At 35.2% G+C, this 27,192-nt stretch overlaps 1 protein-coding gene across 1 annotated transcript in view; it reads left to right on the top strand.

Moving 5' to 3' along the window:
- The window catches only part of USH2A (usherin), a 684,230-nt gene that overhangs the window by 20,502 nt on the left and 636,536 nt on the right, over nt 1–27,192 (top strand). The window contains exon 4 of the mRNA XM_025991680.2: nt 22,590–22,722. Within this exon, the coding sequence (XP_025847465.2) occupies nt 22,590–22,722 (133 nt within the window). The remainder of the gene's footprint in view (nt 1–22,589; nt 22,723–27,192) is intronic.

The following is a 27,192-nucleotide window of genomic DNA, read 5'->3' as shown; positions in this document are numbered from 1 at the left end:
CATTTTTAGAATACTTAGAAAGTAAATAAGAAAAAAGACAAACTCAACCAATGCCCCCAATAATTTTGCTCTAATACTATTTTTTCTATCCTTTCCTTTTTTTAAAGTGAACATTGCATCACAGTTTATTTTCATGTAACTTCATAGTTCAAGGGATGTCCTGAGGGAAGTAATTAGAGATTCCCCAAGAGAAGAAGCAGGTTGCAAAAGAAAAGAGCTAGCATGAGAGTTCAGGAAGCTGCTACATTCTGGAGATATATATATATATATATATATATATATATATATATATATATATATATAATGTAGAGAGTTATACACTTGTCCTTATATCCTTTAAAGACTTGTCCTTAACAGTGCAATTTCTCTTAGACTATAAGCAATTTGAGGGACAGAACAGTAATTATATAACTTTTAAAATTTAAAAATAAATCAATCCACCTGAATTATATCCATTGGGTTCTTGCTGAGTCAAAGGTTTTAAGTGTATAGTTCATATGGTTTTATGAACTAGCCGATGAAGAAGGTACAGATAAGGCAACCGAGGCATGGAATGATTGAGAATATTTAACAGAGCTGAGTATAGTGTCACAAGCAGTTTGAAGCTCAACACATTTTTCTTGGTTGACAATATGCACAGACAAAAAAAGAATAGATAGAAAGTTTGTTCAATATAGGATGCAGACCTGAAACAAAAGCAGATGGGCACTGTGGAATCTGCTTGAGAGGTCACAGTGCCCAGGGGGAAACAACTCTAAGCAAGCCAGTTAACCTCCCTCACCTTAGTTCTCTTGTTGGTATAATGCAGTCCTTATGCAAACTCAATACATGTCAAAAAAGATCTGCAAGGCATTGTCTAAAATTGACCCTCTGGATTTCTTCATGCATGCTTGGTTATTATTTATTAAGATGTATTGGAGGCAAGTCTCAAATGGTAGAAAAGATAAAAGGCAGATCTGCAAAGTGAAGAGGTGGAGTTAAGCACAATGCAACAGAAACTCTTATCCTAATCCAGGAGGACTTCACCTGTCAATCAAATCTATATTCATTATTTTTTTAAAAAGATTAATAATGGCTTGTTAACTGAGCAAGCTGGCAGCTGTTAGAGCAATGAGATGAGATCTTGGGGGCTTCTATGACCAGTTGATGACTGACTGACCAGTTTCAAAAGATGCTGTGAAGGATCATAAAGTTTAGTTCCATGTGTATTTTGATGATAGTTGCATCTATATTTAAAGCTTTCTGTCACTGGAAGCACTCTTGGTGTTGTCAGACTGTCTATTGGACTGGATGAGCTGCAACTTCTTGCAATTGAATGTCAATAAGACCAAAGCAATTTTGGTTGATTCATAGCACCAGCTTAAGCATATTCACTTGCTCAGATTACATTTGACAGATAGTTACCTTCAGCTGAACTCTGTGGTTAGAAGCCTGGGCGTACTCTTGACAGTGAGCTTAGAGTTGATGCCTAATGTTTATTTCATATCCTGTTTTTCCCTTCCCTAATACTGCATGTGTAAATCTATATTTAAATATATTCACAGCTGATGTTCTCGTCCGTCCACTTGTTATCTCTGGACAGAATGCTGTAATGATTCCATTTCATTATTTTAATAAGAATAACTTACAGTCATCCAGTTTTAATTTTATTAAATCAGATGAGTAATGATAAGTTGTAAAGGGTCTCCTTGATGAGTGATTGCAACATGCTAGCTGGAAAATTCTCACATGATGGGAGATTTTTTACAACTTGAAAAAACTTAAAATCTTGGAAATTGGGTGTATGATTATGGATACCAAGAGAACATCTCCACGTTTATTTGCCATATCATTATTCCTTCATTTTCTGTTACTTAGGCCTGTGAGTTCTCTTCAAAGCTTAGGTACAGAAGTATCCATTTTGGGAACATTTAGCTCTTTAAAAGCCACATATAATTTGGGGAGCATATCTACAATATGTCCATTGAACTATAAAATACCTATGATCCCATATACTATAAGATAAAAAGTTTTCTGCCTTTTCTTAATATTTAGGGTGATAAAATAATTAAGACCTGGGGGGTTTTGTTTGGGAAAAGGTTCAGTTATGGTGTGAATTCATTCTTCATTGTGTTATTCCATTCTCAAGTCTTCAGCTAAATTCATTAAGATTCTGATTGGGAAATTTAAGGGACACATAGATCTAATAATCTGAGCCTAAGTCTCCCGTTCTATACAAATAACACTGCAAAGCTCTGGAATCCCTTTATTTAACTAGGTGAATGGCAGCTGTGTTTGCATCAGCCTCAACCTAGCTTGGAAACAGTGATTGCAAAGCAAACATGTTTTACTCATGCATTTCCATCTTTTCTAGAATCTGCGATTTTAACACATCAAACAATTCAAATTATGTAGTTATACGTTTCACACAGGAGAAAAACTCATGCTGAAGTAGGTAAAATGTTTTTCAAAATTATTTCCTCCACATTTCCTGGTATACTTTCTCTTTCTTACTCTTTTTTAAACCTGACAGTCAATTTTTTATTTCTCTCTTTTACTGACAGCTAGTAAATGTACTGACAGTTGAGAAGCAAGATGTAAATGTAAGTCACTATTATTTTGTCCACCCAATACCTGAGCATTAGTGGAAATGCTTGGCTATATTTTAAAATAAAAACTAAATCATTCCCAGTGGTTCTGGAGGGAGAATGTATAGAAAAACTATTCTCTAGTAACTAAAAATGTGTTTGAGGCAAGACTGTAGTGCACTTAGAAATATCATACTTTCCTCATTAGGGATGTGACTAGTATTTGTATGGGAGAAAATAGGCCAATTATTTAAGGTGTGCATTTACTTTCTTTTCCATTAGCTATAAATCTTGTCAGCATGTAATATTGTCTTTTAGAAGTTAATGGAGAGGGTATAGTGGAGAAAAGAGAGCAGGTTAAAAAGTTTCTATCAGATTAACGTTACTCCTGCTTATGTACAAGATTCAAGATTAAAAATTGTTTTTATTATAATTAGAAATATTCTGGTTCATAAATTTATTCCTTGAGGAAATGCTATGTAAATAGTTGGATGTGCAGAATTATACTCTATTGGTAGAAGCATGTTGGGTTAACTTGGATGAAGATTTTTATCATAGAAGCACTACTTGCTTATTTCCTACAAAAAAGTCATTTGTTTTTCCTCTATATTGTAGATAACAGCTGAAATTCAAAACACAAGGAGATGAGTAAATAATAATATTCATTTATTTACAACTTAGATAGTATTCACAAGATTTTATTGATTGATTGATTGATTGATTGATTTGGTCCCAATATTATTTATGTGGGAATTGGTAGACTGGGAAGATTTGGGATGTAAAGATTCTCTATGAAAGCACTCAATTACAAACTGGTCAGTTTCATCCCAGAACTTTTCTCTCTTTTCACTTACACTAGATACTCAAAAAAAGGGGCCCTCAGTTCCTGTTAATTGTTTTATTTGGCTACTTTTCACATTCTTATCCTTGTCCTGCAAATTTAGATAGCTTTGTGAAAATTTGTCATATGAAATTAAAATTGATTTGCCTTTAAATATAGTAGTTTCAATATCCCTTTGATTGTTTGAAGAATATCTGTTGGGAGGCAGGGAAGGACTTGCATAATAAGTTACAAAAGGCAGGAATTTCCTCACAGAAAAAGCAGCAGGAGTTTCCTTGGCAGGAGCTTCAGCAAGTGGTGTCAGCAGCTTAGAAGTTGCCATTGGACTGTCGAGCGTTATGCAGATAAATTGTAGCTCTGGCTTGTCCTCCAATGTCATTCTTTGATTTCTCTCTCTGTTAACATGGCATTTGCATTTGGGTCCGACTGAGAACAAGGACCTGTGCAAATGCCTCATGACATGTGTAGAAAGCTGCTTTTATGTTAAAAGTGGTATGTTTTCTTGCTCACTATGTTCACAATAAAAACTCCTCTCCTGAGTCTTAATTCCTTTGTGTGTTTGCAATTTCCATTTTAAGTCAAAATATTAATATATAAGGAATGGAAAGGAATTCTTGAAAAACTACAAAAACAAAATTAGTTGGTTACTGACAGCAACAACGGGAAAGCAACATAACCCAAACACACAAAATTAGTGAATTTTCAGGGAAAGATAAGATCCTTAAGGAGGAGATCCTTTACATTGGCCTTAGAAGTGAGCCCCGGAGAAGGGAAAACATTAAAACAATCCCATTTGTAGAAAAGGTATTATTCCTTGCCATAAGGTTGTTTCATTGACTTCTCTATTTGGAGACACCCTTTGGACATCCTTGCTGTACATGAGAGCTAGATTTTTTTTTTTTTGCAAGAATAATGGTCATACTTAAACTCACTGAGTTACATTTCTAGACATTAGTTGTTTTTCATTTTAAATAGCTAGGGGACTGGATCATGACAGAATGTTGTCAGTCTTGGGCAAAGACTTTTTCCCCCTTTCCAATAATGCTATTCAAGGCGAAGCTAGTTGCTGTGTGACATGCTTGATTCTCAAGAGATTCAGACAAAAGAGAAGGTTAGAGGGTCAGGAGAACCTGATACTATTCAACGAGATATTTGAGTTGAATTCCCATACCAGAATTTTGCCTCATACCTAATTCAGACAGTGTAATAATGGGGGAAGGGAAGAAAGAGGGCGGGCGGGTTAAAATGTCCTTTCAGGTTAAATGTTAAAATAAGGTCCTTTATTTCTGTCTCTGGTGGCACAGAGCATTAAAGACCCTGTGACATATTTTGGAAGTGTTGCTTTAAAATAGATTTTAACGTTTGAGGATCTGTAAAGGGTATTATTGAGTACTTAATAGATTCTGTGTTTGCCTACTGAAGTCACTACACAGCCAATATCTACCTCATTAATTTGTGAAGCATTTTGGCCCACCTGGAGACTATGTACTATACTAAAGCAACTTTTATACCTCAAATCTTCTTGTCTAATAATTATAAAATGTTCAGCATCTGGAGAAAATGATCTAAATCCCACCATTTTGATCTTGGGTAGTTTAATTGGTCTGGAATATCCCTTGTGGAAAAAATTTGATCTATATTGAAGACGTTTCCCATCATGTCAGCCATATAATACTAAGTTGTGAAATGAGAAATGGAAAGTAAATTGTGAAAAAGGGATTGCAAAGTTTGTTTTGAATGACAAAATGGTAATGCCATTACTCCATAGTCTATTCCTTTTTAGCTTAGGAAAACCAAATTTAGGTATTGTGAGATTATCCTTTAACCATTTTCCTCATAACCAACTTCTTTATGAAGTTGATATTAGTTTTACAAGTATTCTGATATTTGTATTATTGAATTTTTGTCTTTTCTAAATTGTATCCTATTATATTCATAGACAAAAAATGTGTACCACCTGGATCCTCTATGCCTTGTAACATTCTCTCCTTTGTACAAAGTAACTCAGTGTTTATAATGTATCCGCTAACCATAGACTTTTAGGTCAAGGAAGCTACCATCTTAACTGTTGTTTCCTTCAGGGCTTGCCATCATGTCTCAGTATGGTCAATTCTCAATAAATATTTTTTGAATGGATGTCATCATCCAGTGTTAGAATAAAGAGATTTGGAAAACAGGACAATAAAACAGATGAGAGGTATTAATTAGTTGAATATGTAGCAGGAGAAAACTAAAGGAAAGACAAAATTAATTGAAACTTTGAGAGGATTTCATTGATAACCTAGAGATAAGAAGAGCCATTAAGATGAAAAACAGTCAAGTTTTGAATAATGTTCTTTACAGCATAGCTTGCAAGTAAGATCTAGAAGAAAGAAAAGAGCCTTCATGAACTTTTCCTTTGTGCATTGCAATCCATTTATGACTGTTCCCTTCCCACTTCCCTCTCCAGTATTTTCCATTATTTCTGTCTTTCAAACAACCCCTATATTGAAAATTATTTTCTTTCTAAAATACAAATGTGGTTCCATACCTCCTTTGTTTAAATGAACCACATGCTCACTGTCACTTATACGCCAGAAAATGAATTCTCCTTTACTTAGCAAAGCTTTCAAGAATCTTCAGAATTTGTTAGGCTGTATGTCGGTTGTCTCATTGTCCTGTGTACTTGAGTTTTAGCCACACTGTTTTCTGAGTCTCTGAAAACCATGTATTTCGTGGTCTTCATTCAAGTTGTTCATCCTGCCTTCACTCAGTTTCTCCTGCCTTTTACTTTTCCTCTCCCTATGAACCCCCAGGTTTTTTGTAAACATATTTCAATGACCAGCACAAATTCGACTTCCTTTATAAAAGAAACACTCTAATATTCCCTCTCCTTTTCTCCTATCTGCTCCTATACCATTGATTTTTTAATAAAAAATGTATTGGTTGTGTGATATTTTTCATGTAGGTAGATTTTATTAGGCATGTATAGGAAAATTTGGCATTAGGCAGGGTTTGTGTCTCCAATGACAAATACCTTATTCATTTGTATGTGTCAAGAACAGCAAAATGTCTTGTTGCATGGTTGATGTTTACTAAAAATAAATATATAAACAAAGGAAATTGGGTGAGTTTGATAAAGAATGATGCTATTGAGGAAAATGTCATGGAATGAGAAGCCTAGGGTATTTTTTAAATGATGAATGAGTGTTTACAACTTTGCTAAATTATGTATAATCCTCTTTTTTTTATCCTATACAAAATTCTCTTTCCCATGATGATCACTTTATAGTTTTCCAACAATGATGATTGCATGGCTTAGTATCGTCTTCTATCAATTGAACAACTGTGACTAAATTAGTGATATTGGTTTTTTCTTCTCTCCTATTTTGTCTTTTGATGAATTCAACAATATCATTTTCTCTCCACAAATATCCTCCTATTTTGCGTTTACTAACTGTCACAGCACAGGGGATAACTAGAATTTCCTTCAAACTAACGCATTTTCTTAACTTTTCGTATCAAGGAAAAAACGACAGAAACACTGCTTTCTCTCACATTCTGTAGAACTTTTTTTCCTCTGCATTTAACATTTCTGACCTCTGATTTTCTCATGATTCTGGCTCTACATTCTCCCTTGTGTCTGGGACCGTGTGGCTTCCCAGTAAACACAAGGTAGTGATAGTAACACATATGCATTTTTAGCTACTTGGAAAGAGATGTTATTTGAAATGTGTGTTCGGAATGACCTTCCATTTAAATCTTGTACTCAGATCCTGCCCAATATCCAACCTCTTACATTTTCTTTTATGTTGTTTCTCAGTGACTTTTTGCAATACCTATCAAGTTAGTGCCATTTGTGTATTTCATTAACAAACTCCTCTTGCAGATCGTTAATGAAAATTCAGAATAAAACTGGAATTCTTACCAATTTCCCCCTTAATTCCATAAATACTAGTTTTAAATGACCGTGGTTAGATTTAAATTCAAATAAAACGTTATTTCAAATAAAATTGCGTTTTTATGCCTGTATGGCTTATTGGTTCATGCAGTTTTATGATAATTGATATGATAAACAATTATCAGTTTTATTAATTCTGTTTTCTGTTCTTTGCAGTATCCTGTGCTAAGCTTGTCCATTAAAATATATATTCCTTCTAAACTCTGGTTAGAGCACAAGTGGTGTAGTCCTCCAGGGAGGTAAATGTAATTTGTTTGATTAGATACTCAAGCTTTCCAATTGTTTTATTTTCCTTAGAGAAATAGAACCTTTCTAGCTTTCAGGTCAATTGGTGTAATGGTTGGATTCAGATGGAATGACACTTTCTCCCCCTTGTAAGTCTCTAGTTCCTCAGAGAAATCCTTGAGAAATCTGTTGACAACTTGCTGTCATCTAGCTGGTCTAATGGTATAAATGACTTAGACACTGATTCCGAGTAGTGTGAAAGCCTAATGGTAAAGTGAAATTTTGAGAAGATCTCAAGTGCATTATGAATAAGGTACCTATATGCATTTCTTACAGTTAGTTTGTAAGGTTCTTGCTGTTTTTTACTAGAGAAAGGGATTTACAGTTTTAACTCACTTAAATGTAACAGCAGCCAATCAAAAATGTTACTACTGTAAGTTACAGAAAAGATTGTTAGATTATTGTGACATTTGTTTTAAGAATCTATGAAAGTAGAAAGCAGATGAGATTAGATTGGCAGAAGAAAGCACAGCCCAAAATACACACAGGCGGGAAAAGTTGTGGCAGAGGAGAGCACTGTGTCATGGGTAGTGTAAGTAAGACATCGACAGACTGCCAGGGACATGACTTGGCAAAGAGCACTTGCAGTGACAATCTGGGTTGGCTTCCTATGCTCTTCTCTATCACGAGGCATCAGACTTCAGCTTGGAGCACAGGGTGTGGGTCCTAGGCCATAAGGAGGCAGGCTGATGCCACAAGGATGAAAGGGAGCCCTCGCGCCAAGAAAAGGGGTTTTACAGCACACCTACACTTACTTCAAGTTATTGGATCTGGTCTAGAGTGAAAAGGGTCATGTCCACAGACAGATGCAACACCCCCCTCCCCATAGGACTATTAGAGATGAAAACAGAGAATGGACGGGGGAAAGATCATGGATGGAAAACGTTATGTTAGAATCATGAAAGGAAAGTCTTTGAGTCAAAAGGTCCTTGAGCTAGGATGAATGTAGTGAAATGATCAGAGCTGATGTTATCGTGTGTGTGAGTGTGAGTACACACACACACACAAACACATATTTGTTGAGGGATGGGTGGAGGAGAGAAAAACTAAACAAGAAATATATTGAGAGAAAAGTAATATCTAGAGAATTATAATAGTATAACATGATAGCAAGTTATTTAGTGATTATTTGGGCCTGCTTAGATATTAAAAGTCTCTCCAAGGTGGTAATATTTAAGCTGAGATCTCGGTAAAAATAAAGACTCAGCTAATCCTACATTCCTTCATCCTGACCACCTGTGCTAGAAAAAGGCTCAAATCCTAAAATCTCAACTTAGAGTATTTGAATGTTATAACTCAAAGGCAAGTTTGTAGGAAGTAGGGGTAAACTACTACCTAATTATACTTAGCAGGGTAGGAAGTTAACCTTAATCTATAAATGTTACAGATATTAGGAGGTTCAAGGCCCCAGAGAAATATCCTGGACACAAGTGTTATGTGAGAGATTTTGGATCCTCTGTTGAGTTTTTCTACAATAGATATTAGAAGCCTCATAATTTGCACTCTGATCTTTTAATTCTTTCACCTTTTAAAATCCACCTTGATTCACCATTTTTAAAGATACACTGAAAACAATTATAACTTCATTTTTCTTTTTAAATATTTTTTTTTTTTTTTTTTATGATAGTCACACAGAGAGAGAGAGAGAGGCAGAGACACAGGCAGAGGGAGAAGCAGGCTCCATGCACCAGGAGCCTGACGTGGGATTCGATCCTGGGTCTCGAGGATCGAGCCCTGGGCCAAAGGCAGGCGCCAAACCGCTGCGCCACCCAGGGATCCCTATTTTTCTTTTTTTTTTTTTTTTCTTTTTATTTTTTTTTAATTTTTTTATTTATTTATGATAGTCACAGAGAGAGAAAGGGGCAGAGACACAGGCAGAGGGAGAAGCAGGCTCCATGCACCGGGGGCCTGACGTGGGATTCGATCCCGGGTCTCCAGGATCGCGCCCTGGGCCAAAGGCAGGCGCCAAACCGCTGCGCCACCCAGGGATCCCCCTATTTTTCTTTTTAATAAGTAAAATCAGCACACAAGTATTTCCCTCCACACAATATCTTTCTTTTGAACCTCACACTTGGGAGGCCTGCCGCTTTGGAGAAGGCTCACCCAGGCTTTTCAAGAAGAGATGAACTATTCTAAATACACAGCCCCACTAAATTTACAGATCTTTATTGACAGCTCCTGCTTCCTTGGGGGAAAATGGCTTGGGAAAAATATGTAAGAATGGAACTGAATAAATAGGAATTACAAAAAGATAAAATTAATATTATTTTCAAGAGTGCTGCTTGAATCTGGTCATCCAATTATTAGCATGAGGTTCTTCAGATGATAATAACAATATACATTTATTGTGCCCAAATGGATGAGATTATCTCTGGAGTTTGTTGTTGTTGTTGTTGTTGTTGTTGTCAAGGTTTGGGGTGGGGAGTAAAAGAAACTGCTGAATGTTTTGCATTTGACCCACAAATAGCTACTTTTGTCTTTAGGGCTGATATAATTCTTACCTTAAAAGAATGCCTATTGGCTGTGTCTTTTTTTTTTTTTTTTTTTTTTTGTTCTAAACCAAATTAAATGTATGGGCTTCTCCATTAATGATTGAGGAAAAGATTGCTTAGACAATTACTCTCATACCAGCTTCAGGGCAGAAAGCACCACCTTTTAAACAAGGGTCACTATGAAGACTATTCTCAATTCTAGCATTTCTTTTTTTTTTTTAGAATGTCTTTAAAGACAAAGCATTTCGCATCCAATTTTATGATACAGTTCTTAAAGAAGTATAAAGAGATTCATATTTTTTCCTTTGGTCAAAAATGGCTCTTCTTCATTTAATTTATTTTTTTAAAGATTTTATTTATTTATTTATTTATTTATTTATTTATTTATTTATTTGAGACACACAGAGGGAGGTAGAGACATAGGCAGAGGGAGAAGCAGGCTCCCTGTGGAGAGCCTGATGGGGTGGGGTTCTTCTTCATTTAGCTTATGAGACTGATTTTTAATAAATTTTTCTGGGTATCATTGGAGCTGCTAAAAATATTTAAGAGAAGAACAACAAAGAATTAAGAGAACACAAAGCCTAGAGGATAGGTAGCTCTTAGGAAAAAGCATGTATTTGAAGAATGTAAAATTAATGATCCATTCATTATTTCATGGATGATTCTACTCTTATTGGAGATATTAGTAGGAGTAACCTATGCATAGTGTAAGTGGGCATTGTTACTTATGTTTTGTGCATATGGTGGGACTCCATTTCAACTTATAATAAATTACTGCTAAGGATCTTTAAGATGTCAATTAAGTACTGGCATGAAGTTTAGTTTGGGACTGTAGACAGAAATGATTTCCTATATATCTGTCCACATGTTGAGGGTTTGATTGATGGCCCTCCTGACTTTGGGTCAGGAGTGAGTTCACATCTCTTGGATCTCTTGGCAGGGCTTTGGCTTATTCCCTGAAAGTATAAACAGAAATCTGATGTTCACCAGTTTTATTATTCTCTTTCAGGCATAATTTGACTTAGTGATATGTAACTTTAACATTACAATTTAAAAAGATTTTAAAAACTGGAAAACATTTATTTATGGAAAAGTGAGAAAGGTGATTTTCAATTCAACACATTAAAAGGAAAAAAAGTTTAAAGAATGGAGCTTAATCAGCATAAGTGGAAGGCTTGGGGTAACTTTTAAGACTCTACATTTTCTTGTTTCTTGTGTTTTTCTCTTCCTACAACTCACTTCTTTCCTATTCTCTACCACTTTGTAGTTTGCTAAGTATAAATTAATTCCAATTAATCCTTCAAGAGTTACTTTAGAGGAGGCTTCATTCGTTTAATGAAAAATTAATGGGTACCTGGTCGTTGCTAGTCACCGTTCTGGGGAATGAGGGAACAGCAGTGAATAAAATAGCAAAAAGAAACAAACAAAATCTCTTCTTATGGAGTTTATAATATAAACTTGGAGAGAAGACCAATGCTAAAAAGAAAAGTAAATAAAATATGCAAGTTAGCTGTGGATAGAGAAAATAATCCTATAGGAAGGGAGTTAGGATGGACTAGGAACTACTTTTCTAGATAGGGTAGCTCGGAACAGTTTACTAACATGACATTTGAAGAAATATCTGAAAAAGATGAGCAAATAAGCCAGCAGGTGTCTGTAGGAATAATGTTAAGTAGAGAGAAAAGAAAATGCAGAGACTAAGGAAAATACGTGCCTGAAATGTTTGAAGAGGTCAATGTAGCTACAGAGAACACAGGAACATGCTAAAAGAAAAAAGCCAGGGAGCTGTAAAGGAGCCAGATTGGGTAGGGCTTTGCAGAACTTTAACTTTTACACAGGTTAAGAACTTGTTGAAGGTACATTTGCAGAAGAGTGGTACAATCTGCTTTTGTTTTAGCAAGAATCCTTGGGCTGCTGTTTTGAGATTATACCACAGGGGAGCCTGTACCAAATCAGGAAGGCCACTGCAAAAATCTGGGGGAGGAGTGGTGGTGGCAGTTTGGGCCAGAGTTGCAGCAAGAGGAGCAGAGGAGTGCTGAGCAGTGGATTGTAGTTATAGTGTGGAAGTAGAATCTGGGTTTGCTGGAATAGTTGAAAGGCATGAGGGAAAAAAAAGATGAGTCAAGGGAGACTCCAAGGATTTGGAGCCAAACACCTGGAAGAAAATAGTTGCAATGTTCCAAGGTGAGGAAAGCTGTGGAAGAAGCATGTTGGGGTATAAGAGCAGAGTTCCATTGTGGAACATTTAGATTTGAAATGCTTGATAGACTTCCAAGAAGAGATGTTGAATAGAAAGATAGATGTAGGGAGTCTAGATTAGAAGTGTGAGATAGAGATAATCACTTAGGAGTTAATTAACCTAATGATGCTACTTAAAGCATTGAGATAGACGGTGATATCAAGGAACTATTTATATACACAGGAAGAAGAGGTATAAGGACTGAGTCTTGGGGCACTTCTATATTTATAGATCCAAAAAAGAGGATCCTAGCAAAGGAGATTGAGAAATTCAGCCTGAGGGGTAAGAAGAAATTAAAAGGGCTTGATGTACTTGCAGCCAAATGGTGTATGTGTTTCAAGGAGGCGGAAATGATCAGCTCTGTCAAATGCTGCTGGTGGTCCAAATAAGATGACACCTGGGAATTTACTATTTGTTTTTAGCCTCATGGAAATTATTGGTGACCACGATAAGGAGTTTGATGATGTGGCATGCACAAAATTGTTGTAGTGTTAGAGCTTGAGTGGCTGGAGGAATGCTTTAATGGAGTAGCCTGGGACAGATGTCAGGACCTGAGTGTGATAAACAAACCCGTGTTTGGGGACATGGGTGCCATGACACCTGGATATTAGTGATGTACAAGATAATCCATCAAATAAGTATACATGTGAGGTTGAAGGGAGACAGGTTTCTCTCTCTTGGAGAAAGGAGTTACAAAATGGAATGAGAGAAAATTAGAATAAATCCTAGGGTGGTAGATTAGAATCGAATTTATCAGTCTAATATCATTTCATGTGAGAGTGTGTGTTTGTGTTGCAAGTATATATAGATAGATGTAGAACCAATATAGAAATAAATGTGTATGTATGAATATCTAATATCTAATATCTGTCTATCATCTATCTATCATCTATCTATCTATCTATCTATCTATCTATCTATCTATCTATCTATCTATCTGTATCTTCGTATTCCCTACTTTTCTCCACTGAGAGGGAGAGGAAAGGTCTTGGAGAATAGCATCCAAACAGCGTAAGTATACTTAGCGATGATCTTGTCCCTCAAAGTCACTCATCACTTAAGAAACTAGAATTTTGGGGCGCCTGGTGGCTCAGTCAGTTAAGTGTCTGCCTTCAGCTCTGGTTATGATCCTGGAGTCCTGGGATCAAGCCCTGTGTTGGACTTCCTACTCAATGGGGAGCCTGCTTCTCCCTCTCCCTCAGGCCCTCCCCCTGTGTGCTCTCTTGCACTCACTCACCCTCTCTCTTTCAAATAAATAAATAAAATCTTAAAAAAAAGAGGGGCTCCTGGGTGGCTTAGTTGGTTAAGCAACTGCCTTCAGCTCAGTCATGATCCCAAAGTGTTGGGATCAAGTCCCACATCGGGCTCTGCAGGTAATCTGTTTCTCCCTCTCTCTCTGCCTGCCACACCCCCTGTTTGTGCTCTCTCTCTCTTTTTCTCTAAAATAAATAAATAAAATATTAAAAAAAAAAGGAAACCAGAATTTATTGGAGAAATGGCTGATTCCAGGGCAGGGAAGTATAGATGATCCTGGAATATTTTGTGTCAGAAAGCAAGAGGATGCTTAAAAAATTATTAGAACATGTCAATATGATATAGAGTCCTTCTTCATGAATTCTCCACTGTCTCAACATGGAAAACTTGAGCACTGAAATACATAATTGGAGTATTATATCCCGCTGAATAACATACAGATTCAAGAGCCTATACAGAAATAAATGTAAACAATAAAAGATTTATTAGAAACAGGATTTGTATATAGTCTCTAAGTATCTGCTCACAAAATGATCATTAATTACAAAGAGAGATTGTGTATTTTTATGGTGGAGAAGCCTGACATACCAGTTTATTCATATGATTAAAGTTATCAATAATGGAACAAATACAAATTATATAGCACATGACAAAATGTAATGATCCCTGAATCATCTGCATCTAATATGAGGAAACATTAGACAACATTAGACAACATTAGACAACATCTGCCCCAAATTCAGAGGCAATCTGCAAAATAACTATAGTCTTCAGTAGTGTTAAGACTATGAAAGTCAAGGAAAGATGGAAGAATCATTCCAGAACAAAGACCTAAGAGTCACGGTAACAAAATACAACATGTGATTCTGGACTGGGTTTTTTTTTTATCTGTAAAGGACATTTTTGGAACAATTAGAAAAACACTACTAATTAAGAAAAAAAAAACCTACTAATTAAAATGTATTGCAGAGAGAATGAGAAAAGAAACACAGGACAAAGCACATAGAAACAGACAATTCATCTGGGGAGTACCACTATCGTGGGAAAGAGAAAAATGGGGAAGTATTTGGAGAAGTAGAATTCTTTTTTTTTTTTTTAGATAAACATAAAAATGTTCTTTATGGAAAAAATCATGCAAGTAAATGGAGAATATTGTACTGGTGTCACATGGAAGCACACACAGATGGCAAATATGTCAGCAGCGTTAATATGTATATTTTTTAATCATGTATATTTTTATCACAATGAATGCCACTTCTGCAAATACTCTGTTATACCAGAAATTCTACCAATTTGTAGACTTTACCCAAGTTATTCCATTTATTTGTACCTCAACATCCTTGCCCGCAAAACAGGGGAAACTATTATTCGAGAAGTAGAATTCTAAGATTATTTCTGTTTCTCTTCTTTGTCCCTAAGCATTTTATTCATATTTATTTTATTGCATTTGTCACCTTGCGTTGGAAGTATTCTTGTAGGCCCATTTCTATTACAGATTGTAAACTCCTTGTAGAAAAAACCTGGTTTCTATATCCATTATTGTAACATAACACTTAACCTATCATAATGTACTTGTTAAATATTCAAATAACAGAACCAGTCTCAAAAAAGCTATTTTTTTTAAAGCTCTGGTTTTCAATAAAAGATGTCATGATTGGTTTCCTTCCTAAATATGCAAGAAAAAATAAGTTGACTTACTTCTAAGGAGAGGAAATTTTATTTTATTTTTTAAAGATTTTTTATTATTTATTTAAATACACAGGAGAGAGAGAGAGAGAGAGAGAGAGAGAGAGAGAGAGAGACAGGCAGAGGGAGAAGCAGGCTCCATGCAGGGAGCCCGACGTGGGACTCGATCCCGGGTCTCAAGGATCACGCCCTGGGCTGAAGGTGGCGCTAAACCGCTGAGCCACCCAGGCTGCCCCAGGAGAGGAAATTTTAGTTATAACAAATAACTTCTAGATTTCAGGGTATAAAATACTGAAAGGTTGGTTACTAGGATGTTTTACAGCTAATTCTAGTTACTTTTTGGAAGTCATCAGTTTTGTATAGATAAAACAGAAAAGGGAACCGATGAGGTAGTAAGATAATTAAGAGTGTAGAATAGTGTGATCATCTGTGCACTGAAAGCATTCTTAAATGTGGAATTGTACGTGAAATGTTCCTAGGCAGTATCTACAGAAAATGGGCTAGCTATATCCCCATGCTCTAGGAATCAACAATAAATCAGACCACTGGCAGATTTTCCATCACATATCTGTGTAAGCTAATAGGATTTTTTGTTTTTGATTTTGTTTGTTTGTTTTTGTTGTTTTTAAGAGAGAAAGAGAGTAATTTAATAGTTTGGGAGGAAGTGGCCATGAGAGTTTCAAATCCTGTCAAGATAGGATGAAGAAAACCACTTATGCTCCTATGTTAAATTTTTAACAGATGGATTCAGTTGGGGGTATGTTTGTATGAGGTTGTAGTATACAAAGAACTTTAGTAGATATGAAGGGGAGACTAGCAAATCCAAAGCATCCTATCTAGAGTGTAAATGTAATATGTTGAAGCATAGACAACTTCAAGAATATGGCTTGTCTGAGTTACTCAGGAGAGAAACCCAGAGTATGTGTGTGTAGAGCACAGGCATGGGACGAGAGGAGATGGGAAAATAGGAGTAGGGGAGAGAAGTAAGCCTTGAAATAAAATATATGAGCTCATAGAAAATAAAAAGTAGAAAAAAAATAATCAAGAAAAATCTTTGAGGAACTTATCTGTGTATGAATCATTTACCTATAGAATCTTTCATATGGTCAAAGAGAATGAAAATATAAGCAGCTATTTGGTAAATCAAGCTAGTTGTGGGAACACATGAACATTCCAGATATTTGAGGGCAACCCATGTGATTAATTTCTGCCAAATCAACCTTCCCTGAATAACTGCCTCAACTCTTGTATTCATATTGTTTGTATAAATGTGGCTCAATAAGGAATATTGAATAGACTGGAGTGTTGATAATTATATAAAAATTCATGTTAGTAAACAAGGTCACTTTGCAAAGGTGATGAGTCCTTGTATGACACATTTATCTGTTAGAAAATGGTGCCTTTATTGCTTAGAATTGTAACAGTGTAGACTGTGTTGGTGGTTTTATTTTTGGAGTATCAATTAGTCAATCAATCAATTAGTATTTATTGAGCTTCTGCCCAGCACTTAGGGCACGCTCATCAAATTTGCAAATGACACAAATCTTGGAGGATGGTAAATACACTGATGACAGACATAGCGTCCAAAAAGATTTTGACAGCCTGGAGCAATGGGCTGAATCTAACAAGATGAAATGTAACATGGATAAATATAAATTTCCATCCTTGGGTCCCTGAAACTAACTGCATATATGCAAGATTGGCTGGATGTGGTTTAAGCAGTGATGTAAGAAAGAAAAGACTTAGTATTTTAGTGAGTAGTCAGCTCAACTTAATTTATCAGTTTTAGCTGCGTGATGTCATTGCCAAAAATCTAGCGTGCAATTTTGGATTATAGGAAGGTGATAATCCTGTTTTAGTTTGGCAAGTCAAATCACATGTAGAGGTTGTAGTATTTCCGGAGCCACATTTTAAGCAGAGAGGGACCCAAACCCATGTCATATTTAGAACACCAGAGAAATGAAGCACATTTATCCTGAAGAACACTTAACGGAAAGCAACGTCTTCCTTTATATCTGCGAGCTCTCACGTGGAAAAAGGATCGGATATGGTGGTGTTGTTTGAATAGTGAGAGCTGGGACCCACGAATTGAAGTTATAAGCAGATATTTTTCAGCTTAATCATTGATAATAGTAAAAGCTGTTCAAAGATGAAAGGTTCCCCAAGTCTGCAAAAGTGGGACACTGGAGCACTAAAACCTCAATGTCCTCATTTTGGGGGTAGTAGCACTGCAGAAGGGCAACCCAAGAGCTCCACGAGGTAATGTAAGTGGAGCATTTGGCACAGTGTCAGGAATATGACAAGTGTAGTTCATTGGGATTGTTACCTTTCTTGTGGGAAGTATTTGCCATGAAGCCAGAATCATCACCATGTGGAGTTCTAGCAGCAAGACAGACTCATGGATGGCTCTGACACATGAGATGGCTGTTCTTTGAAATGCTAACTGGGTATAACTGACTAGTAAAAATCAGTTAGCACAGCCTCTGGAACCAGCCAACCTCTCTACGTGACCTTGGATAAGGTAACCTTCCTGTTTTCAATTGTCTGTGATTCAGTTTTGTTGTCTTTAAAATAGAGATACAATTACAAACCTTCCTTGGGTTGTCCTAAGGATAAAAAAAAAAGGAAATGCCATAAAAACTTCAATGCACAACTTGCTTATTTTTCTATAAATGTGAACATTTTTATAATGCTGAAGTAGTTGGAAAAGGATTATTGAAAGATAACAAGACTTGAGAAATGTTTTGAAAATAATAAATATTTAAGTTTTGAAAAATAATAAAATTTTAAGTAAGTGAAAGACAGTAGCAAGGTTATTCCCATAGAATTAACTTGGACAAAACATGGAAATAGAATTAAGCATTGTGTGATCCTCAGACGGTGAGGATCCTTCTCCAGTAGATGAAGCTGGCTCTTGATGATTAGTTTGAGATCACATTATGTGAGATAAGTGAGGAAAAAAACCTCGGAGGACCTTTGGTTTTGAATAGTAAGCTGTAAGAGGGACATTCCATGTGCTCAGGTAAGGGAATAAAACATAAATATGATATTTTAAAATAATCTTATGGAGTTTTCAGAATAAATTGCCTTCCTTATGCTTAAAAAAACCCTCATAGATGGAATAGTAGAATCCTTTTTGCAAAGCTTTCTTTAACCTAGAAATAGAAATTCTATTTCAGGGCAATTCTGTTTTAGAAAGTCCAAGGCATGTTTCTTCCACAAAGTTTTCTTTCAGATACATATCACAGTTTTCTTTTTTGTCTGAATTTCTTTGTATTCAACATGATGATCTTTATATGTGTATTATTCACCATCATTTTTTTGGAGGGTGAATTTGAACTCAAGATACGTTGCCAAATCACTTTATATTAAATCTATTAAAAAGGTATTTTTCACAATTCTTAAGATAGTTTTGCTTTAAAATGAGACCCACTAAATTAATGAAACTGGTGTTTCTGGGGGGCTTATAAGTTGGTTCTGAAAAGACAAGTCCCACAGGAAAGGTCCAAAATTATATGATATACCACGTATGAGTGGATTAAGGCATAACTTCTCAAAGCGACTCTTTGAAAAAAAACAATACTTTATTAATGGTGCTGAATCCATACTTAAAACAACCATCATCATTTATAGTGATGCAAACACTATCCACTATATTAAAATCATTCATACATACAAGCTCCATGGGGGAAAGGATCATGACCTTATTTTTTGGGTATAATTTATAGGGGCAGTGTGAGTACTGGGCTCATGCTTTATTGGATTAAATTGAAATTAGAAGAATATAGGCAACAAGAAAACGATTTCTCTGGTGAGGAAATTAGCACAGGTATCCTGCGTATTTCCTAGCACGAGTCAGCACTTTCTTTTGGCGGTTGGTCTTTAGCAGGAGCAGAAAAACAATAAAGATTTGGCATTTCAGTGGAACAGCTGATTGACAGTGATGATACTCTAGTTTAGGTGGTCCTGAGTGTATTTTTTTTTCTCAGTAGCTTCTCAGCTATTGTGTAACTTTCTGGAATATTGAATTATAGCCCCATCTAATCAGGAATGAAAATGGTCAGGAATGCTACTTAAAAAACAACAACGACATCAAAAAACAACTAATACAGTCTTGTGCTCAAAGGAATGAGTACAGACTACCACAGGGACACAATTTTGACCAAAAAAAAAATCTTCAAAGTGAAATATAAAACCCCTAGAGAATGGAAGGTCAAGTATGACCCGCTCCCCTCTATCTTCTTTCAAATGTAGTTTTTGAGCCTCGGTAGGAGGGGATTTAATGCTTTTCTACAGCTGCCACTGGCTTTGCCAACCTGTTCCTTTAAGCCATACCAATAAACATATACAAACTCCTCTAATCCTCAAGGGGTGGAAAATGAGATAGGTGGGAAGTTTACTTGAGCCAAAGGCTTTCTTTTCACAAATCAGAAATTCCACCACGCGCATTCCTATTCCTCTCAATAACTGGCAAGGGGCTCATCAGAATGAGCTATTGCAAAGAGCTACCTTCGTCTTCACGAAGGTTCCAGTGTGATGGGGCCCTCGACCAGAATTGCAAAATAGTTAAGAGAATCTTGGAATATAAAACATGGTACAGAACACCAAAGAAGATTTAATCTCATTTATAGAAAGGTGGTTGATAGGGGAGGGAACCGCAGAAGAGAGTAGCTTGAGATCATCATTAATCATTTCGTAAGTACCAACAAAGTGAAAACATCCTTCTGGACTTCACGGCGAGTGACACTGAATCCTTCTACTAAGCAAATATGCGATGAGTTGATAAAAAAAGAAAAAAAAAAGAAAGGAAAAAAAAAAAAGAAAAAAGAAGGTCCTGAACTCTTGACTACAGATATAATACAGTGAATATAGAAAATCAAAAACATGCTTTCTATCTGACTCAAAATAAAGGTGCACTTAAACTTGTAAAAGACAACATTTTTATTTGAATGATATGACGGATCTGTCACAGGAGTGTTACCTGCTATAAAGAAAGCCTAAGAATTATTACCTTTATTAGACCAGTGACACTGAGCTTTAGCCATACATTTCTAACTTCTGTCCCTCTACAGAGACAATTTTCTTTTCTTAAATAAACTGTCATGCTAGTGTTAATATATTGTTGGCTCTCTCATGCTCTGAGAATACTGCTGATATAAAACATGTATATGTTAGATTGGTAATAGTATCTTTAGTGTAGCTGACTAGAACAAATGTGTTTCCCTCATGGCTGTGCTAATGTGATAAAGGAAAATTGGCTGTTCATCAGCTTTTGGCTGGGTAAAGACAGTAGAGATGGAACCACATTCTTTTTTATGCATTAATACCATCGAGAACTTTTCACTAGTTATATTTCATGTGCCTGCATGTTGCACAAAGATGTTGTAAAACATGAGATAATGCTACAAATAACAAAGTAGAAAAGCCTGTATCTTTTATAATGATAACAGTCAAACAGCAAATGACAGTAACAGGCTGTAAAAAATGGGATGCAAAAAAAAAAAAATGCAGCCCTACTACCCAGCCAAGAGGTATATGTGCAGGCTCACAAGGAGTTGCTGTGTGATCTTAGGTCTTTATGTCAAGGCTTTGTTTTATAATGAAGTCAAATATAACATGGGGTCAGTAGATTTAAAGAAGTATGTGGTTTTAATAAAAGCAGATCGGATGGTATGGAGAAAAGCAATATTGAGTAACTTTTGGAAGAATTAATATTACCAAGTAATTATGTTGTTAACTCCCAAGACCGGTTGATTGGTTTGTTTGTTTGTTTGTTTGTTTGGAGAGAGAGGGCTATTGAACCGTGTTCTTGAGACAGTCACTCACTCACATAATGATCTAAAGATGTTGGAGAATGATTTATTTTAATCAATTATTGTGAGGAAGTTTTAATAGAATAGCATTTTGAATACCATGATTTATTTTTAATTAAAATGTTAGCATCTAGCCTCTCGACTGCCACACATTCTTTCTCTCTTTTCCCTATTCCCAGTCCCACCTCATGTTTTGTTTGCCTTTTCAGCCCCTTTGCTAGAACACCAAAGAGTCCTTTTTTTTTAAAAAATTTATTTATTCATGAGAGAGAGAGAGAGAGAGAGAGAGAGAGAGAGAGAGGCGAGGCACAGGCAGAAGGAGAAGCAGGATCCATGCAGGGAGCCCAATGTGGGACTTGCTCTCCGGTCTCCAGGGTCCCACCCTGGGCCGAAGGTGGCGCTAAACCACTGGGCCACCTGGGCTGCCCGATAATTCCTTTTACATTCAAGTTAAAAGCACTTGAACAGGACTGTAGAGAGTAAAGTTGATGTCAAACAGCTGATCAGTTTATTCAGAAATATATGCAATCATTGAAGAGTGTACAGATACCATTCACGAAGTGGTCTGAATAACAGTTTGAATTGGCTATTCAGGTATCTGCACACAAAACTGCATAACTTCATAATTTCACAGTTATAGTATAATTGAGGGGTCATCTAGCCACAGCTCATGGAACGGATCTGGTTGGTCAAATGTTTTAATAAAATTTCACTGGAACACATCCTTGCTTGTTCATGTATGTCTTGTCTTAGGCTGCTTTCCTGTTAATAAGAGAGTTGAACAGTTGTGACCTGGACCATTTGTACCACAAAATCAAATCACTTGGCTTGCAGATAAACAATACTTATTTTCTGCCTGTTTACAGAAAAAGTTTGTTGATCCCTGATGCAGAGTGTTAAGTTGTTTAATTAATTAGCCTAGAATATTATTGTCAGATTTTTATATTCCATATTGGAGAAGTACAGATGAAAATCACCAACTATGGTACCAACACTAAAAAAGGAAATATTTACAAGAAGTATTTGTATTAGTAACTTAAACTGAATTGTATCCATGTGTTATACATTTATGGTATATTGAGTTTTGAATATTTCTACCTTCTGTATTCATTTCTGTTTATTTCCAAATATGGTTATAACAAATTTAATCAGTATCTAAAGGAACAGAATATTCTCAAAAATGTTATGAAGGCATGGCAGTCAGAGATGCTTAAATATATGGGACAAATAATTATGTAAACCTGTGAATACCCTGGTAGATAATATCACAGCACAAAACTATAAAACGTAGGTTTATATCTAGGTGTGTAAACACACAGATATATCATTGAACCATGAAGATAAGTTGTTTTCAGTCTTTCCAACTGAAGAAAGTAGTGAAGTAGGGAGTTCACTTGAAATAGACTGCTGAAATGTAGTTATTATAAAATACAAGTTCACGCAATTAAAATAATGGTGATAATTTCTTGCAGGTGCATCAGACAAAAATCAGTTTCTTCATCAATGGTTTGGAGGAAGATAATACAGCATTTGATGCAAGAACTCTAAGTGGTTCAATAATAGATTTTGCCTCTGGTACTACACAAATAGGACAGAGTTTAAATGGTAAGGTTCTGACTTCAGAGAATTTTTTATTTTATCCAATTTCATTATTGCTAAAAAAAGTGTCAAAAATAATACATTAAAATATCTAGGTTTATTTGTTTTCTAGGACTGTTGCCACAAATTAGCAGCAACTGGGTAGAAGCTTAATAAAGTAGAAATTTATCCTCTTACCACAGTTCTGGAGCCTACAAATCTTAAATCAAGAGTTGGCAATGTTGATTTTTTTCTGGAGGTTCTAATCAGTTGTATGCCTCTTTTTCTGGTGGTTTCTGGCTATCTGTAGTGTTCCTTGGCTTGTAGCAACACAGACCCAATCTTTGCCTCCATGTTCACATGACCTTCTCTTCTGTGTCCCCTTCCCTTCTCTTCTCTTTTGAGAAGCCTTGTGGTTAGCTATAAAGCACACCTGGATCTATATGTTTTCCTTCCAGATCCTTCATTACATATGCAAAGATCCTATTTCCAAATAAGATCACAGTCCCAGGTACCAGTGGACATACATTTTGAAGGTCACTATTCAACCTGCTATAGTAGGGATCCTTTAAAATTAAACTGTAACCTATTAAGATAGATTTTTAAAATAAGAACAATATCATAAACTATATTTTCTCAATATTTTTGTTTGGATTTTTAAAGTAGAATTTAAAATGTTAGGGACTGAAAAATAATATTCAACAATAATAACCTGGATTTATGGTGTTCATATCTTCCCACCCTGAAATCAGGTCATATAGGTTTCAAAGATATTATACAAACCACATCCTGAATAAAAACAGAAATTGAATTTAGAATTATCTCGAAATAATTAACACAATTATCTGTAAACTGCCTACACTTTAAAAAAGGAACTATGGGATCCCTGGGTGGCGCAGCGGTTTGGCGCCTGCCTTTGGCCCAGGGCGTGATCCTGGAGACCCGGGATCAAATCCCACATCAGGCTCCCGGCGCATGGAGCCTGCTTCTTCCTCTACCTGTGTCTCTGCCTCTCTCTTTCTCTCTGTATGACTATCATAAATAAATAAAATTTAAAAAAAAATTAAAAAAGGAACTATTAGACACAATACAGAACTCTATGAAATAGGAAATATTTTACATTTTTCTACCTTCATAGATACAGTTAACTTTTTTATACCCTTCCAGTATTTTGTTACATATCGCTGGAGATGTAGTTATAAATATAATTTTCCAAAAATGAAATTATAATACATATGCTTTCTCTGAGCCCTCTAAAAATAAATACTTCCCCTCCAAATGTTATGGACAACATTCCTTGTTAATATGCCTTCTCATTTAAAATGGCTGCATTGTGCACAATTGGGTAGCTGTAACAAGAACTTTAAAACAAGTTCCTATTGATGAGCATTTAGATTATTCCTAATATTCCAATATTATTAGCAGTTATTTGCTAGAAATCACTATATATGTCAATATTATATACTTCTGTTTCTATATCTCTGTCTAGTGTATACACACATATGTGTACCTACATATGCATTTGATCAATTGTCTGTAAAGTTCCTTAAGACCTCACACTTTGGTCTGCTTGAATTCAAGTCCCATATCTCCACTCACTAGCCATGGGACTTGGAACAACTTTTCAATGACTCTAAAATATAGTAACCTCAAATTTATTTAATTTATGTATTTTTTAAGTTTTTAGTTTAATTCTAGTTAGTTAACATAAAGCGTCATATTAATTTCAGGTATACAATACAGGGCTTCAACACTTTCATACATCACCGGGTGCTCATCATAAGTACGCTCCTTAATCCATATCACCTATTTAACTCATCCCCCCACGCCTTCCCCTCTGGTAACTATCAATTTGTTCTCTGTAATTAAGAGTTTACTTAATTTGTCTCTTCCTCTCTTATTTTTTCTTACCTTTGCTTATTTGTTTTGTTTCTTAAATTCCACATGATTGAAATCATAGGGTATTTTTTCTTTTTCTGGTTGATATATTTTGCTTAGCATGGCATTCTATAGCTCCATCCACATCATTGCAAATAGCAAGATTTCATTCTTTTTTATGGCTGAAAAGTATTCTATTGTGTGTATATGTATGTTGTGTGTGTGTATGTATGTATGTATGTATATACATATATTTATATATATCACATCTTCTTTATCCATTCATTGATCAATGGACACTTGTGTTGCTTTCATATATTGGCTATTGTAAATAATGCTGCTTAAACATAGGGGTGCATATTTCCTTTTGAATTAGTGTTCTTGTATTCTTTTAGTTACTCCAAATTTAAAATGATGATGATGACATTACAGTTCCATTGTGAGGATCAAACAAGGCTATGTATGAAAGGTATTACCATTTTTCCAGAATCTGGCACATTGTGGTTTGCTGAAAATGCAACAGGACCTTTGATCAACAGAAGTTCTTAATTTCAATGAAGTCCAATTTGCTAATTTTTTTTATACTTAGTACTTTTCACATCCTGTTAAGCAAGTCTTTTCAAACCCTGATATCATGGAGTTATTCTTTCTATATTTTATTTAGAAATGTTATTATTTTACCTCTCAAGTTAGGTCTGTTTTTTATCTGAATTTATTTTTGGGTGTGGTATGAGGTTTAAGGGTCAAGATTTATTTTTTATTTCTCACCTGAATATTGAATTGACATAGAACAATTTTCATTAAACAGATAATTTCTTCACTACCCTATATGAGTGGTAACTGTCACAAATCATAAACCTGTATATATGAAGATGGGTCTGTTACTGAGCTCTCTGTTTTGTTCCAATGATTTGTTTGCTAATACTTGAGTCAAAATATTTTTTCATAATTGTAATTTTGTAAAAATATTAAAATCTGGAAGTTTTAATTTTCCAACTTTTTTCCTTTCATTATTGTCTTGGCTCTTATATGAATTTTAGAAGCAGTTTTACAATTTTCACAAAAGTTCTGCTGGGATTTAAGTCATTAACTCAATTTTGGGAAAATGGGCAATGGGTGTGATATCAGATCTTCCAATTCATGAATATAATGTATCTCTTAACTTCTCCCGGTAATGTTGTTAATTTTCTGTCCAGAAGTCACACTCATTTTTAAGACTTATGTGTTTGTTGGTTCTTTTTTCGAGTGATTATACATAGCCTTGTTTTTGAACTTTGTTTTTAATTTTGTTTCTGTTATACAGAAATACCATCAATTTTTATATTGATCTTAATTAAGGCCAGTGAGTTTGCTAAATTTTAATTCCAATAGTTACACAATCCTGTCAGTTGTATATAGTAAACACTCTATTTTTTCAAATACTTTCAATGAATGCATAAATGATCATGTCTTTGGAGTTGTCATGTAGCTTTTATAGGTACTATTAATTTTGAAGTAACATAAAATTTCAATTTCTGTTCCCCTATGGCTTGAGCTATCTAGACATGATCTAGTTTATAGAAAAAAAGATGTGTATTTTTTGATATTCAAAATGTATTCTAAAACTCTGTGGTTAAATTTCCTAGCTCTGGTGTCAGAAAACTTAGATTTGAATCTAATCCAGTTGTGTGCCTTTAATGACAATATATGTATCCTTTGTAAATCTCAAGCTTCAAATCTATGAAATGATGTTTTAATAAATAATTCATAAGAATATAATAAGAATTATATGAGACCATATGTGGGTGTAATATGTTGCTTGTCATATAGTAAATGTTCGGTGAGTGGCAACTATTATTAACCTCTTTTAAGATCTATTTTCTTATAAGTTGAGGTAACAATATCTTTCTGTAGAATTGTTGAGAGGTCAGAAGACAAAATGTCTAGACATAACACTAATTTGTATATGCTTCTCGATCAAACTACACTTACGTGAAGAAGTAATTGAAGGTAACTATGTATTTAGAAACTGGGTTTGAGTAATTAGTGTATTGGAGAATTTTATAAAGCATTCTGTATGCAGGATTTCTTAATAAAACATTAAATCTTGTGAGCCTTATTTCAATATTTAATCCCCATTAGTACTTCTAAAAGTGTTTTATTGCACTAAATGTTGCTCAAAGTATTCGATAGTGCTATAAATTAGTCCGCTATGCACTGTGGGGTTTAAATGACTTGCTTTTATTCTTCTTCAGTACGCTAAATGTTGAATGAATACTTCAAAAGGACAGTGTGGCCTGAGTATGATTATTTGTTTTTAAACTATGTAAAAATAGTTTAACTTCTGTTTAGAAAACGTATCACTGGAAAAGGGTTTATTTCAAATGTTATTTTATTTGTTATTAGTTTTTATTACACTTTTCTCCTTAAGATTTGGGCATCAGAGTGCTACAAGGGAAAGGGTATTTTAAAATAATTTTTTGTCTTTATTCTATCAATTTATAGGTACAGTTGTACCTACTGTATCTTTTCTCTAATTAGAGATGGCATATAGACTGGCTCATTACTTCTGCCTAATGAGCCAGGCTCCATGCCACCTCTCTAATCAGAAAAGAGATAGGTACAGAATGTTCCCATGGA

The sequence above is a fragment of the Vulpes vulpes genome, chromosome 5 (genome assembly GCF_048418805.1).
Source record: "Vulpes vulpes isolate BD-2025 chromosome 5, VulVul3, whole genome shotgun sequence".
Taxonomy (NCBI): Eukaryota; Metazoa; Chordata; class Mammalia; order Carnivora; family Canidae; genus Vulpes; species Vulpes vulpes.
The sequence above is the reverse complement of the archived record's forward strand: the minus strand, read 5'-3'. Positions and strand labels throughout refer to the sequence as shown.